The 14,142-nt window shown below is 44.0% G+C and overlaps 1 protein-coding gene across 3 annotated transcripts in view; it reads left to right on the top strand.

The window, feature by feature from the left end:
• The window catches only part of LOC134541566 (neurogenic locus protein delta), a 505,174-nt gene that overhangs the window by 436,518 nt on the left and 54,514 nt on the right, over nt 1–14,142 (top strand). For all 3 annotated transcript variants that reach the window (XM_063385081.1, XM_063385078.1, XM_063385077.1), the window contains one exon: nt 850–1,152. In XM_063385081.1, coding sequence (XP_063241151.1) covers nt 850–1,152 — 303 coding nt within the window. The remainder of the gene's footprint in view (nt 1–849; nt 1,153–14,142) is intronic.

Genomic DNA, 14,142 nt, shown 5'->3' with positions numbered 1-14,142 from the left:
TACGCTAGCTTGTGTGACATTGCAGACAAAGGCGGTCACTTTCGTTAGGAGTTGTCATATTTATTTGGAAGTGCGGTCCCGTTGTGTAGCTTGTGCATGTCGTGTGACCAAAGGTGGCTCTGCTATGTAGCGCTAGCAAAATGTGTGCCATCGCTTGGTCATGTAATGTAGTTGTCGCATGTACCTTCTTGCAAGTGCGTAGCTCCTTACGAAGGAGGTCCCGTTTTGTAGATTTTGCATGTTGTGTGTCATGCTATGTAGCTCCAGCATCTTACAAAGGCGGTCACGCCGTATTAGTGTAGCACGTTGAGTGTGTGACGCTGCCCACGAAGGCGGTCACGCAGTATAGCTGCGGCATGTTGTGATATGTGACTATGTCTAGGAAGGCGGTCACGCAGTATAGATGCAGCATGTTGTGAATTTGTGACACTGCCTAGGAAGGCGGTCACTCCGTATAACTGTAGCATGTTGTATATGTGTGACGCTGCATAGGAAGGCGGTCACGCCGTATAGCTGTAGCACGTGAATGTGTGACTATGTCTAGGAAGGCGGTCACGCAGTATAGCTGCAGCATGTTGTGAATGTGTGACGCTGCCTAGAAAGGCGGTCACTCCGTATAGCTGTAGCATTTTGTTAATGTGTGACGCTGCCTACGAAGGCGGTCACGCCATATAGTTGTAGCATGTTGTGAATGTGTGACTGCCTAGGAAGGCGGTCACGCCGTATAGCTGCAGCATGTTGTGAATGTGAGGCTGGCCACGAAGGCGGTCGCGCCATGTAGCTGCAGCATGTTGTGAATGTGAGGCTGCGCACGAAGGCGGTCGCGCCATGTAGCCGGGGTGTCGGCAGGTGCTGACCTCGGGCGTGTTCGAGCTGCGCCTCAAGTCCTTCATCAACGACTACGGCAAGGACTCGGTGGGCCAGTGCTGCAGCGGCGGGCGGCCCTCGGCGGCGGGCGAGTGCTCGGGCCCGTGCCGCACGCGCTTCCGCGTCTGCCTCAAGCACTACCAGACGCGCATCGACACCACGTCGCCCTGCACGTTCGGCGACGTGGTGACCCCGGTGCTGGGCGAGAACAGCGTGCTGCTCTCCGGGTCGGCGCGCGACGGCTTCCAGAACCCCATCCGCTTCCCCTTCGACTTCCAGTGGCCGGTGAGTGCGTGCCCTTGCTTCTGTATTTCCCTCGTCTTGTTGACGTGACAACGTCTAATGAATCGACGAACGCCGGCTGCACGCACGAAAAAAGTGTCCCGTAACGCGCGTTGTCCCGTTACGCACATTGTCCCGTTACGCTCATTGTACGCTTGCGCCGCATCTATCTCTCTTCCACTCGACTGTTTATAAAGTGAAGTGAAAAGTTAATGTGGTCTTCATTGCTCATTACAACAAAACAATTTCGGCAATAAAAGTTAATTATTCTTGCATTTTAAAAATCTTATTACTAGTATAATTTTAAGTATTTATTCTTTTATTATTAAAATAAAAAAATGATTCAATTTTATTCATAAAGGTATGCAATAATTTCATCAATGTTTCGTTATGACGTTGTCACGTTAAACTATCGTCCGTAAACCGACTTAACAGACAGCCAATTTTTTCTTTGAACATTTTATTAACCTTTAATTTAGTATTCTGTCATAGGTAATAATTTAAAATAAGGTTCATATTCTATGTTATTCTTTATTATTTTCTTCTTTTTTTTTATATGCGACACTAATAATGTAGGGAATCTTTTAACGTGGTTAAGTGTAAGAAAAGGTTTTTATCGCCTGAACTACGCTAACAATAAATATGACGCTCATTGCTCTCTTTCATTAGTGATTGGTCACTTTTTTTTTGATGCTGTAAAGTGACACGCAACGGTTCACGATTATGAACACTTGCTTGGCCTGTTATCGCCATTAGATGATGTTTAGTAAATATCTGTTCAGCAAATTTGAGTTAAAACGTGCAATGAAAAATAAATGCGTATAGAAATAAATGTTCAGTGAAATACCTTAAGAGAGTGAGGCCGAACGTTAAAACTTTCTCTGTTATTTGAAAAAAAAAAAATCGTTTATCCATAAGTTTGTATGTATTCTTTCAATTTATTATTTTTCTTATTCGTGTTGAACTTGCAGTCGAAGTATGTCAGGCGGTTTCAGATTCATGTTGTATAGCGCGTTCCAGCCGAGCTGAATATTTTGGAATAGGTTTCCGACTGCCATTTCTGTCAATAGCTGCACACATTTCTACTTAAAACTAACCTTGCATAAGCTTGTTTTAATGTATCAAATATTTGGACAAATCGTCATGATTTTAATGATTTCTTGGCAGAAAGGAAACTCTGATTGTTCAGATTACCTGGGACATACTATACGTCTCCCGCAAAGTCAGATCACACAGGCTGTCAACGACACTGAATTCTACAGCGTACCCCAGCCTACAGTTAATATTTTACTAATATTACCCACCTATGGAATTTTTTTAAAATTTTAATTGCAGTCTAGTTGTGAATAATTTATGAAATTGTATTTTTATATATTTGTGTACTTCGCCACGAGAAATATATTTTGGTCCTTAATGTGGCGATGAATCCAATTAATATACCAGTATTGCAGTCAGTAACTTATTTTTGCTTATATCATTATAATTATTCCATCTTACAGTCTACACGGAACACTGTAAATCCCTGGTGAGACACCGAACGAGAATATTTTACTATCGCAGAAAATGTCACCACTTTTGGAACAAGGTTTTACTTAATTAGCTTAAGCTTCAATAATACTCAAGTTACCGTTAAATAAATAAGGCTGTTTACAAATGTGGTTTGTCGTCGCGTCAGGCGCCATTGATGCCTGTATGCTTTGACTCTGCGGCCCTTACGGCTAGTGTAATTTAAAAATGTGTGTGTTTTATGATGAATGTGATATGTTTTGTGTATATGCATATAATTAAACCTTATGAAGTCAGCGAATGTCATAATATTGTTTTCGCAGACTTTTTATTTATAATTTAGGAATTTTCAGGTAGGGCGGCACAGTGATCAGGGTGGCATGGGTTTGATTCTCCACGGAAGCATAACATTTCCATCGCTTGCCGCCGTACAGATTAGTTTCTTTTTAGGTACAGTTTTAGCACTTAATTTTGGGCAGAATATTATCACCCCTGTTGTGCATATTTCTTTTTAGCCCTGTATACTACACGTGGGCTATATTGCCGTGATAAATTAAACTTGAATATTGCTTGGAATTTACTTTTTGATGTGTGAACATCTCAGGTCTCGGCATATTTGGCAAGAGTAATTTCGTGAATGGAACGGAAGTCGCATGGACCGGAAATGTGTAACCACGGTGCTGCCATCTGTGATGGATGGCGCGAACCAAAGTTCACAAAGTCAAAGGGAAACGTTATGGTATTAACTGTTTAATGAATTCTAACAAGATAGCCAGTGTTTTAATGAAACTCATTGTTGAAAATCAAGTCCAAAGCCGATGTTGAGTATTTCAAGTCTCTTTCGCTTTTATGGGAACCTTTTTTATGTAATTTAATCTTTAGCTCTGCAAATTCAATGTAGCTGCTCCGGAAGCGAATTCTAGCGGTGGTTGCTGAAGCTACGTGTGATTTGCGTCCAGAAATGTACTTGAAAACACAATTTTCGATTATTTATCACGCTCGGCATTATTTTTAAAGAATTCCACGTTAAATTTTGAGTCAAGAGTTGCGTATTATAAGTTTATTTGCAAAATGAGAATACGTTAACATCACTGGCGAGTACTGATACGATCCTTCGCACTTTATTTTGTATTAATTATATAGAAAAAATGGTTTTGTAGTTTTTTTTTCTGAAGTATCAAATGTAGTAGTGCGGTGATATAAATCATTTCCAAGAGTTGCTGTGACTAAGTTTTAATTTTGGACAACTTATACTTGAAGGCTTTTTTTTTTTTTTTTTTTAATTTAAAGTCCATGTCTGTCCCGGGTGCTAAAACTCCATTCGGAGGATCAAGGACGCCCTGAGGGGGGTAGTCTCGAGGGGGCGAGGGGTTTGCCCCACCAGATGGCACCTTTCCCTCCGCCCCCCGAATCCAGCCCGCCCTCCTTCGATTTTTTGACGCCGCGCCGGCCGGGGCAGCAGATGGCAGCCCTGGAGGCGGTGGTTTCTTTTGTCAGCGCCGTTTGGTTTTTGTGCTACTATTTCCCCCCCCCCCCCCCCTCGCCTCTTTTGGCGGGCGAGCATCATGTGGCTTGCGGCGTTTTCGCTGGCTGCGAGCAGGCAAGTGCTCTCCGAGTGGAAAAGTAAGGGGGGGGGGGGGGGAGGCGGAGATGTGAGGGAATGCTTGTTCGTCATTACGTTTACCCGCTTCTGAAATAGGTCTGGTTTTCGCCACGGGAGACTAATCTTTGACGTAGGTTTTTTTTATTCATTTATTTATTCATTCCGTTGAGCCTTTGATTATACTAGGTACCATAGGACTATGTAACAAGTAATGTGTACATGCATAATTGTAATATTTATCCAAAAGCACACTAAAATCAAAGTGAGACATTAATAAACTTAAATATACATTTGCTAGTAAATATGTGTGTGCATGCCTTCGAGATAAAATTTTTTTTTACATTTAGTTTTACAAATTAAAAAAAAATTACGTACATCCTTTGTAAATTTGTGCATGCCGAACATTAACGAAATGTATACACTATAGAAAAAAAACAAGTAATATATATAATTATTATTTACGTATATAATATGGAAATTTAGCTACACTTTCCTTCGTCGTGTCAACTTTCGTGATAATCCACTGCGATAAAAAAAACTATTTATACTTTGGTTTGGTTTTTCTCGGGAAATCATAAGCGGGGAGACATCACTAGTTGGCGAATCGCAATGTCACGTAATTACATGCCACCTCTGTCGATTGGCAAACATTCACTTTTCACTCCTGTGTACTACTATGAGTTATATCCAGCCTCAACCATACACATAATATATAGCCTGTGGCATATATGTAACTTGGCTTCAAATTTGACAGTTCTCAGTATTAGTGCCAATGATCTAGGTATCTTTTCGGCACGTTTTTTTTTTCTTTCAACAGTGGTTTCAAACAAAACATCACGTAATGCTTTGCATGCAACTTCTGAAGAATGGGTACCACAGTTACTACTTTTGATAACTGTCAAATTTGATTAAGTTTGTTGACACGGACTATAACCGGCACAATATTCCTTCGCCAATTTATTTTATTCATCATCGATGCTTGTCCTTTAGCTTTTTTTTTTCCTTTCAGGAGGAATCAATTTATGGGAGGGGGTAGAGATATTCTTGTTCTGCTGTGGCATTTCGCGGTAGGCTTGGAGGCGGAATATTTCCAAGTCGGTGCTAGGTACCACGGCGTATGGCTTGTGACCCTTCTCCCGCCCTTCATCACGCTCCTTTGAGTATGGAGGGGGGAGGGGGGGAGATTTCATCAATCACGGGACCCTTTTCAGGTATCTCGCCGCGGCTTCCTGAACAAACTTCCTTCAAGGCGAGGAGCAAGGGTGGACTTCGAAACTGAATAAATGAAGGTTGCGTGACGTACGAATTTATATAGGACCGCGCGTGTGTGCATGAGAACCCATACCGACGAGAAGAAAAAATATATATTCTGACAAAAATTCATTTTTTTGTAGTTTTGCCGTTTTATGTGTGAGTGGAATGGTTGGAAACTTTAAACTTGTATGTGTTGATGTTACGAGACTTAGTTGTTGCTGTATGTTATGTTTGTCCTGGGAAGCTAAAACGCATAAGGTTTCATTTATTTTGTGCGCATATAAACCAATATAATTTGGGAATTTAATGGTAAGAAATATATACAAAGCAACCAAGGAGTATAGACAAATATGTTTGCCACGACGCTCAGCTGTTGAACTGATGGGTTGATTTTTTTTTGTACTGGCGAGACGCTTTTTTTCCCCACACGCGGCAGTTCGGACTGAAGTTTATCGAGCCCACAGTCTGGGTTTGACGGGAAGTCATCATCAGTTCGTCGGTTCTTCAGTTCCGACTGTTCAGTCCACCGTTCTTGCTCACACGCGGCGGTTCGATGCTGTTCGGTTCCGACTGATGGATTCCGAACGCACACCGAGAGTTGCACGTCTGTTTACCTCCTTGTCTTGTGGGCTGTGTGTTTGGTAGCAACTTCCACTCTCTTCTCGTTTCCTCGTCCGCTCTGTGGGTCCTCCTAATAATCAATATTACTGTAACATACTGAAAATTGAAATATGTTTAACTATCCAGTGAATTCTATAAACTTAAAAAATTAAAAGAGTCCCGCCTACCCGCTGTGCAGAGCTTCAGAAATAATTAAAAAAAAAAAACGGGATTTGAAAACTACTGAAGATATTCGAGTTGTGTCTCTGTTCACGTAAAGATTTTAAGAATACGTTGGGGGCGGATGAGTATTTCTGTTTCGTAATTAGTTTTAAAACAGAATTTTTGGAATAGTGGAAATGACTAAAAAAAAAAGGCGTGTTTTCAGATTTATCTGTAGACGTGAAACTTCTGGTACAGATATGTGAAAACACGCGAGGGTCCTGCATTGCACCTTAATCTCAGTATAATGTTGTTGAAGTATCCTAGTTGACATGATGGCCCTATGCACAGCGGGAAGACTGCGTGCCAGTCCAGAGGCGACACCGCGCCAGTAGCAGGGGCAGTCCCTGGTGAGGCGGGTCCCTTAACTAGCCACATCCCGGGGTCACGTGGAGGGGACACCCTCCCCCCCCCCCCTCCGACTGTTCGCACGTCGCGTGGCTGCCCGCGGATATGTGTGGGGGGGGGGGGGGGGGGATCGAATCACAGTTTTATCGAATTCGAGTCACGACGAGTAGGTATTTCGAATCTGCCACTTGAATTCCGAATCCAAGTTTCAAGGCTCAATAAAAAAATGTTGATAAAAATTAAATTTTATTAACTTTGTTTTTAGAACACTTAAACTTTAAAATGTTCGCTTCACGAACTAGGTAAGTTTACCGAATAAATTTATTTACATAATTGCATACATGAGTAGCAGAAACATAAATTAGGGAACAGTCATAGTACTTCAGAGTTGATAGTCGAGTTTTTTTAATTTACTACACTTCATCGCGGGAACGCTGAGGCGAGAGTTTGCTGGGCATGATTGTTCTAATGCGCTATTGTGTTAACGCCAAACAGTTTCCAGGCCTGACAAGATTGTTACTGTGAATATTTTTAATTTTGTATTGGAGTATAGCTTGTTTGAAATTAGGACTTGATAGAGATAGCGTTCAAAAGTGCACTAGCAAAAAAAAAAAAAAGCAATTTGGTAATAAGATTTGTCATATTCGGTGGCAACTTCCTTGTGTTAAAAAACATTAAACTTATTTGGTCGATAAGTTCATGTTTGGCTGCGTGTGAATCTCTTGGGATGAGGTTTTCCGTTAATATTGCCTGTCCCCAGGAGAGACACGAAGTGAAGTCTTGAGGCTGGGCTTCTTTGGGCACGGCGAATTACTCGGGATCTACCACATAGTCTCGTGGGACCCACCGCACAGTACCATGGGACCCACCCATTGCTCATGAGTCTGCGACCACCCAGGAACCCAAGTGGGCAGCTGTCGTCGGGGAAATGTCCGGAGATAGTTGATTTAGTCTTCTACAGGGGCTCCCGCGCGGATATCCCAGCCAATTCTCTCGGTCGACCATATCGCTGCTGTTATGTACTGGTTGTCTTCCCGTCGGAATGGAAGGTCCTGCCACGTTCCCTCGGGCTTATTTTTTTTTTGTGAGGATGTCACGTCCTTTTGTGACGATTCGTCGCGGCCGTTACACAGCCGTCGGAGGGGTGCGGCGGACAATGCCGGAGCGCTGATGTCTCGTTGCCTTCGAGGGTCTGTCTCGCGGCAGGTCGGGAGTGTCATTGAAGATGGAGACTGCCAGGTCTGCCGAAACGTCTGTGAAATCTTCTCCTTCGACGCGGCTTCTGACCAGAAGCCAAAAGCGTCTTCCGTTCCGTAAAAACACTAACAAAACCATCAGCATCAGTTTAAGCATGACCTTAGCCTTAGCGATACAACCCAACTTCTGCGTAAAAAACAAACTGCTTGAGAACTCTGTTCCAGAAAATGTGTGTCCGCTCACAACCGCCATAGAAAAACCAGTGCCGCAAACTGGGAAATGAAGACAGTGGATTGCCTGATCGGACGATGACTCGCCTTGGAAGGAGCCATAATTTCATTTACAAATTTTGTATTATTTATGAAAAATTGTTGGCACTACGAGGCACACGTGATATTTACGTTTTACGTGGGTACAGCACCAGCATGAAATCGTGTGGAGGGAATTTACTCTGTTGTTTTCACGCGGGCAGCTTCAGAGGGCGTAACTGTCCTGCCGGGCCGCAGGTCTATCGAGCCAGGCAGTTGCTGCTAATGTTTTAAAAACCCAAGGGCCGTGGCGCAGGGCCGCCGAGGGAAAGTAAGGGCCTTGGGGCAAGTAATTCAGTTGGGTTTCTCCCCCTTTCCTAATGTACAACTTTTCAATCCACGCAATAAAAAAATAAGACTGTAAACGTTACCACGGCCGTTACTTTAACTGTGATCTGCCAGTATCTCATAACTTGAAAGGTTTCCAATGAATCATTGCAATTTTCGTCCTGTTAAAAAAAATATCTCTGAACTCCACCCGGGGCCACTCTGTCAGGAGTAGTGGGAGAGGTAAAGGTTCGGTAACAAGGTATTTTTATTTGTGCAGTGTGGGAGGGGAGTTTTGACACGTCACCTCGCCCCCCGGGGTGGGAGGGGGGGTGGTTGAAGAGGGAGGAAGTGACGTATGTCCCTCCAGGTCCTGGTTTTTGGGCAGGTCGTCGTGGTGCGTGGAGAATCCGGATCGCCCCTGGAAAGTAGCTGTGGGGGGGGGGATATACTTCCCCCCTGCTTTGCAGACCTTCGTCAGTAACTAACCACCCTCGTACCTTCCTTTTGGCCTCCTATACCATGTCTCACCTGTCGCCTCGTCTCTTTGTCCCAGTGAAGACTTCGTCGGGGGCCCGTTTGTTTCCCAATTCGCCGCGCCTTTCGAAGCTGCGTGCCCCCCCCCCCCCCCCCTCCCGCTTCTTCAATTCCTCAGGTGCGAGCAGAATCACTTCTAGAGGTCCCCAAACGGTCTACGGGTCACTGTGAAGGGAATGGCCAGTTTTTTTTATTTGGAAAGGTGGAGGCAACTTTTTTTTGTCCTCTCTCGCGTCCTCCGCTTTTATTCTTCGGCAGGTAATCATCGACGTTCATTCGCTCTATCTGCTTAGAGGGTGATCCGGGTACTTGGGGTCTTATTTGATCGTAACGACGACGCCTTCAGTGGACCCGCCGGTTGATGGGTTGATGGTCACTTGTTCCTTAGGGGAGTTGGTTGTAACGGAATAAGGACCACGTAAGTTCACAGGCGGCAGCTACTGGTAGGTTTGCAGTCACCAAGACACTTCTTGTGTTTATTCCGAACCGTATTTAATTATTGGCGTATCGACAACTTGTCCTCGGCTTGACGTTTTGAGTTCTGGAACATCCTGCACATGTAAGAGTGGATCCAGTAGCGGATCCAGAAGGGGGGGGGGGGCTAAGGGGCTCAAGCCCCCTCCAAAAGCATCTGGGTCCACTATTGTTTTAGTGTTTGCCTTGATAAAGCCTAGCCTCAGCTGGGTCAAGCCCCTTCCTAACCAAAATCCTAGATCCGCCGCTGAGTGGATCCACCCCCCCCCCCCTGGCTTCTGCAGGCTACGGCTGATGCGTAAATTTCCAACGAGGTGGTGGGAGGGAATGAGCCATCACGAACTGGAGATATGTAAGTCTCGGCGCCGATTCCTGTGGTTTGCAGCTTATCCAGCGGCTCGTTCGAACAGCGGAACAGTTGAACAGTTGAACAGTTGAACAGTTGAACAGTTGAACAGCGCCGCCGAGCCGGTGCTGGCGGAAGGTCGGCCGCCGGCAGGAAGTGTGGCAATTGTCGGAGTGCGACACGGGTGCGGGGGAGGGGGAGGAGGGAGGGGGGTAGGGCGGCGCCGCGTCGCGCCCCGGGGCGCCAGGTGGCGTCTCTGCGAGCCCAGAACAGCCGTCCGTGCAGAACAGCAGCGACCCTGTTCACGTTCGAGTGGCGTGCTGTTCCTGAACTGTGACATCGCTGCAACAATGCCTGCAGTGAGCGCGCGACAAGATCCGGGCCAAAACATCGTGATGCGTGTTCGATGACGGACAGGAGAATAAGAAGGATATACCCTACGAAGAGAAGATATGAGATAGGTTAAGCATGAGATCAGTCTGGGAACAGGATGGTGCGAGATCTGGAAATACGAAATTAAGAATTTATGTCGGATATCTGAACAAAGAAAATAAAGTTTCAGGAAAAAGAAATAAAAAAAATTCTAGAAGAAATCAAGTCCATGCATACTAAAAATATTCAAGCCAAAGGATCTATCATAGAACTGAAACATAAAGTGCGCCCGTCTTAGCCACCCGAATGAAAACCAAGGAGATTAAAGAAAGTAAAATGAAGATAACTCGCAATTTAGAAAACCCTAGTAAAAATTTTTAAATACTTTACAGAGGATTGTTTAGTAAGTCTTAAACTAGACAGCTTAAAAAAACACTAAGGCATGCATAGATGACGCGCATGCGCAGAACACTGCAATCGTCAGAAGTTGAAGTTGTAGCAGTCTGATCCTGTGAGCATTGCTTTCGTATAAATCCATGGAATTAAACTATCGCACAACATAATTGTGTCGTGTCGTGCGTCATGTGTGCCCGGCCTTAGTCTTAACTCTTGACCGGATAGTCTTTTAGTTGTATGCTGGGTCGAGGAATAAAGTTCTTTCCAGACGGATAAACACCGCACAATCAAAAAAATGTTTAATCTTTAATTTAAGAAGGTCGCTGGTTACAAATGATCCAGTGATCTTCGTAAATTTTCGAACACTTGAGTTTACATACATTGATACATTGAACACGAATCTAAAAGACTATTCTTGGTTATATTAACAAACAATTAAAAATCTCTGGAGCTCTACAGTAAGAACACCTATTTTGTTCACGCGTGTGTTTATCATCTGTTTAGGATGAAGCATACTCTCGGAAGTACAAATACGACTTAGTTTCTACGAATATTCAGTTATTTTAAATTACGAAGATCTCTTCGTTTATTGGAGTTAAATTGTTCGTTGAAAAGTCTGTGAACTGACTGTAATTTCTATCAGTGAAGGGATTGGGTTTTGGCCTAAGCCAGGGTGAAGGTCCATTGTTTCCAGGTTTAAAACGATAAAAAAAACAAGCTAAGAAAGAAAGAGAAAATAACATATTGGCTACATAAATTTCACAGGGGGATTATTGTAATCTTCAATGGTCTTGAATAATATAGCCCAGAAATGCGTTGTACATAGAAGCGGCAGGAATTGGGTTTTTATGAGTGTTGCCGTAAAGCACGCCTTTCATACAAACTAGACATGTGTGTTTCATGTATAAAATAATACTAATAAATAAATACTTATGACTTGTGTTAAAAACCATTAAATAAAAACTTCTGTATAAAATTTTCAGTTTACCGTCCTCGAGGGAAAATCATTACTTAAATTCATATGTGCAAATGCAGGAGTTGGAAAAGTATATATTCTTTTTTCTTGAGATTTTAATATATTTTCATTTTCTTTTGAAATTCAATTATAAAGAAAACTTTCTCATGTTAAATTATATGATGGCTATAAACCCCCCTGACTACGGCCCTGCCTGGAGCGACAGTGTTGATGGCGGGACAGGGCTGCGAACCCGGGTCCCCCGCAGACGCGAGTTCATTGCTCGGGGCCATTGTTGCCGCATGCCCGTAGTTGCGGTCGGCGACATTGTTTACGTACTCCGTCCGGCTCGGGCGTCTTCGAGTCACCGGAGAGTTTGTTGGCTCAGGGGGCCCGCCAAAGTGTTCCTTTCCTCCTTTCGCTCGTTTTATTTACCCTTTTATTTTAGTGTCGACGCAAGCGACTAGGGCGTCTCGCGTTTCCTTTTGTTCGCGCGCCGGGCCGTGATGACATACTCCTGAGCCAGGACATTTCCTTTGTTTCGGGCCCGCGATCGGGCGTTGCAAAAAGTCCCCTGCCGTCGCTTACGGACGTTGCCTTTTGCGTTTCTGAATGCTATTGGTGAACGCCGCGAGGACAAAGACTCGATCAGTCGCTTCGTTCTTCCACAGTTTGCGGGATCGCGATTGTTCCCCAGGCTTCTCGTTTTGCTACGTAGACAAGTCACGTTTGAATCAGCGTGAAATTAAAAAGAGCTGATTACGTAGTATGTTGGGTAGGGATTACGTATGGTATTTTTGTCTAATGGATAGTTTAGTTATATAGTTTGTTACGTAATTTTTTTTTAGAGGACAATATTAACACGCAGTTTTTACCACCAATTCTACGTGCGTAGGTACTTCTCTACAAAGGCAGTCCTTAGTGTATTAAAAAAAATAATTCACAAAAACAATCATATAATTGATTCGTTCATGTCGATCGCCAATTGTAAGTCGTATTAGTTCACACCGGCTACGTCTTACCCAAATTTTGGATCACGTGAATATTTTTGAAAACCTTGTAAATTTAATTTCAAGGAAATTTAATATATAACTTTAATCATCCATTCTCGATTGCAAGTCTCGGCGGAGATGTTTGAAACACACGCGCAGGTGATGCTTCGTCGTCATCTGACTCCGGCAGGAATTGCGACGCCACACGTGCAAGAGGGGGGACTCGAACTCGCGCCATCTGCCGCGGCCCCCGCACCACCCCTCGTTACCCTGGGCGGCGTGTTGCGTTTCAGGGTAGGGGAGGGGGGAGAGAAGTGCGTATGACGCGTGTTCTCAGTTGCGTGCGGTTGTGCGGTCAGGGAGCGTGCCGCGGTAGACCGCTGGCACTTCCGGTCCACCCCCTCCTCTCCCCTGCACTCCCCCCTCCCGCGACAGCTGCTGTCGTTCGCGCCTCATCAGCTCGTCCTGCCCCCACCCTCCTCCGTGCTGTCGCCGAAAATACTTACGCAATCGTCATCCGCATTCATTCATTTCACAAGTCGAACCACAACATCTTTGACATGAATTTCCGACAGGAATTATGGATGTCTTTAATCTCGGGTTGGGGATTCAACACCGCTTGAAACTCGTAAACTATGAAAGCTACAGAGTAGAAGTAAATATATCATTGTAGTGCAGACTTTGCTCGTGGTCGTTAACGTACGACTCACAAGGCTAACATTTGCAGTGATGACGTAATGAGCGCCGAACTGAAGTCGGCGAGAGCTTAGTTTCTGAACTATAACCTCTGCGAAGTACATGGTTTTGGTGTCGCAAATTTTCCGGCGTCCGTCAAGTACATAAGATGTTCACCGAATTCACGTCAAAAAATTTATTTATTTCATACAAAACATTCCCGTTCAACGCGATGGACATTCATGAAACAAACCCCTGGCGGATGTAGTCCAAAATACAGCCTACCCAGAATTTTTTTTCTGATTTTTTTTTCTCGACCTAAGGTAATACGGCAACTTATATTTACAAGCACTGTACTAAGAGCGTAGAGCATGCGAGCACAGCTGAAACTGCTTCAACAGGGAATAGAGTCCATGTTCCTGAATCTCTTCATTCATCTTTTTTATCCTTTTTTTTTCGAATCGCACCGAGCATAGCCCGAGTTCGAGCCCCAATCGCAGGACCTGCATATTTATTCAATTTACAGGATGTCCACATTCTGGAAGATCAAGGGAAAGTCAGGGAGGTTGAAATTGCTCAGGGAAAGTCATGGAAATTTCTTAGTGATGGTAGTTTGAGGGGTAAACGTCATGCTCCGGTATGCCATCACCGAGATTTCGAACATTTTTTTTTTTCGTATGGTGTTTTAGTGCATAATTATACACACCGTAAAATGGCGTATGCAAGATTCTGTTTTACCTAGCCCAGCTATATGCATGGTGGAGGCTGGATTGTCTTATATTTCTTCCAGTAAATTGCAAAATAGGTAAATTATTTATAAAAATTCGTCAGGGATATTTGTAATTTTGGTAATGGAAAGTCAAGGACACTCTTACTTATTTGACTTAAAACAGTTATCTAAACACCTTTATTAGTATAGAATTGATCTCAGTATTTATGCA

This window comes from Bacillus rossius, assembly GCF_032445375.1.
Source record: "Bacillus rossius redtenbacheri isolate Brsri chromosome 4 unlocalized genomic scaffold, Brsri_v3 Brsri_v3_scf4_1, whole genome shotgun sequence".
In the NCBI taxonomy this organism is placed as follows: domain Eukaryota; kingdom Metazoa; phylum Arthropoda; class Insecta; order Phasmatodea; family Bacillidae; genus Bacillus; species Bacillus rossius.
The sequence above is the reverse complement of the archived record's forward strand: the minus strand, read 5'-3'. Positions and strand labels throughout refer to the sequence as shown.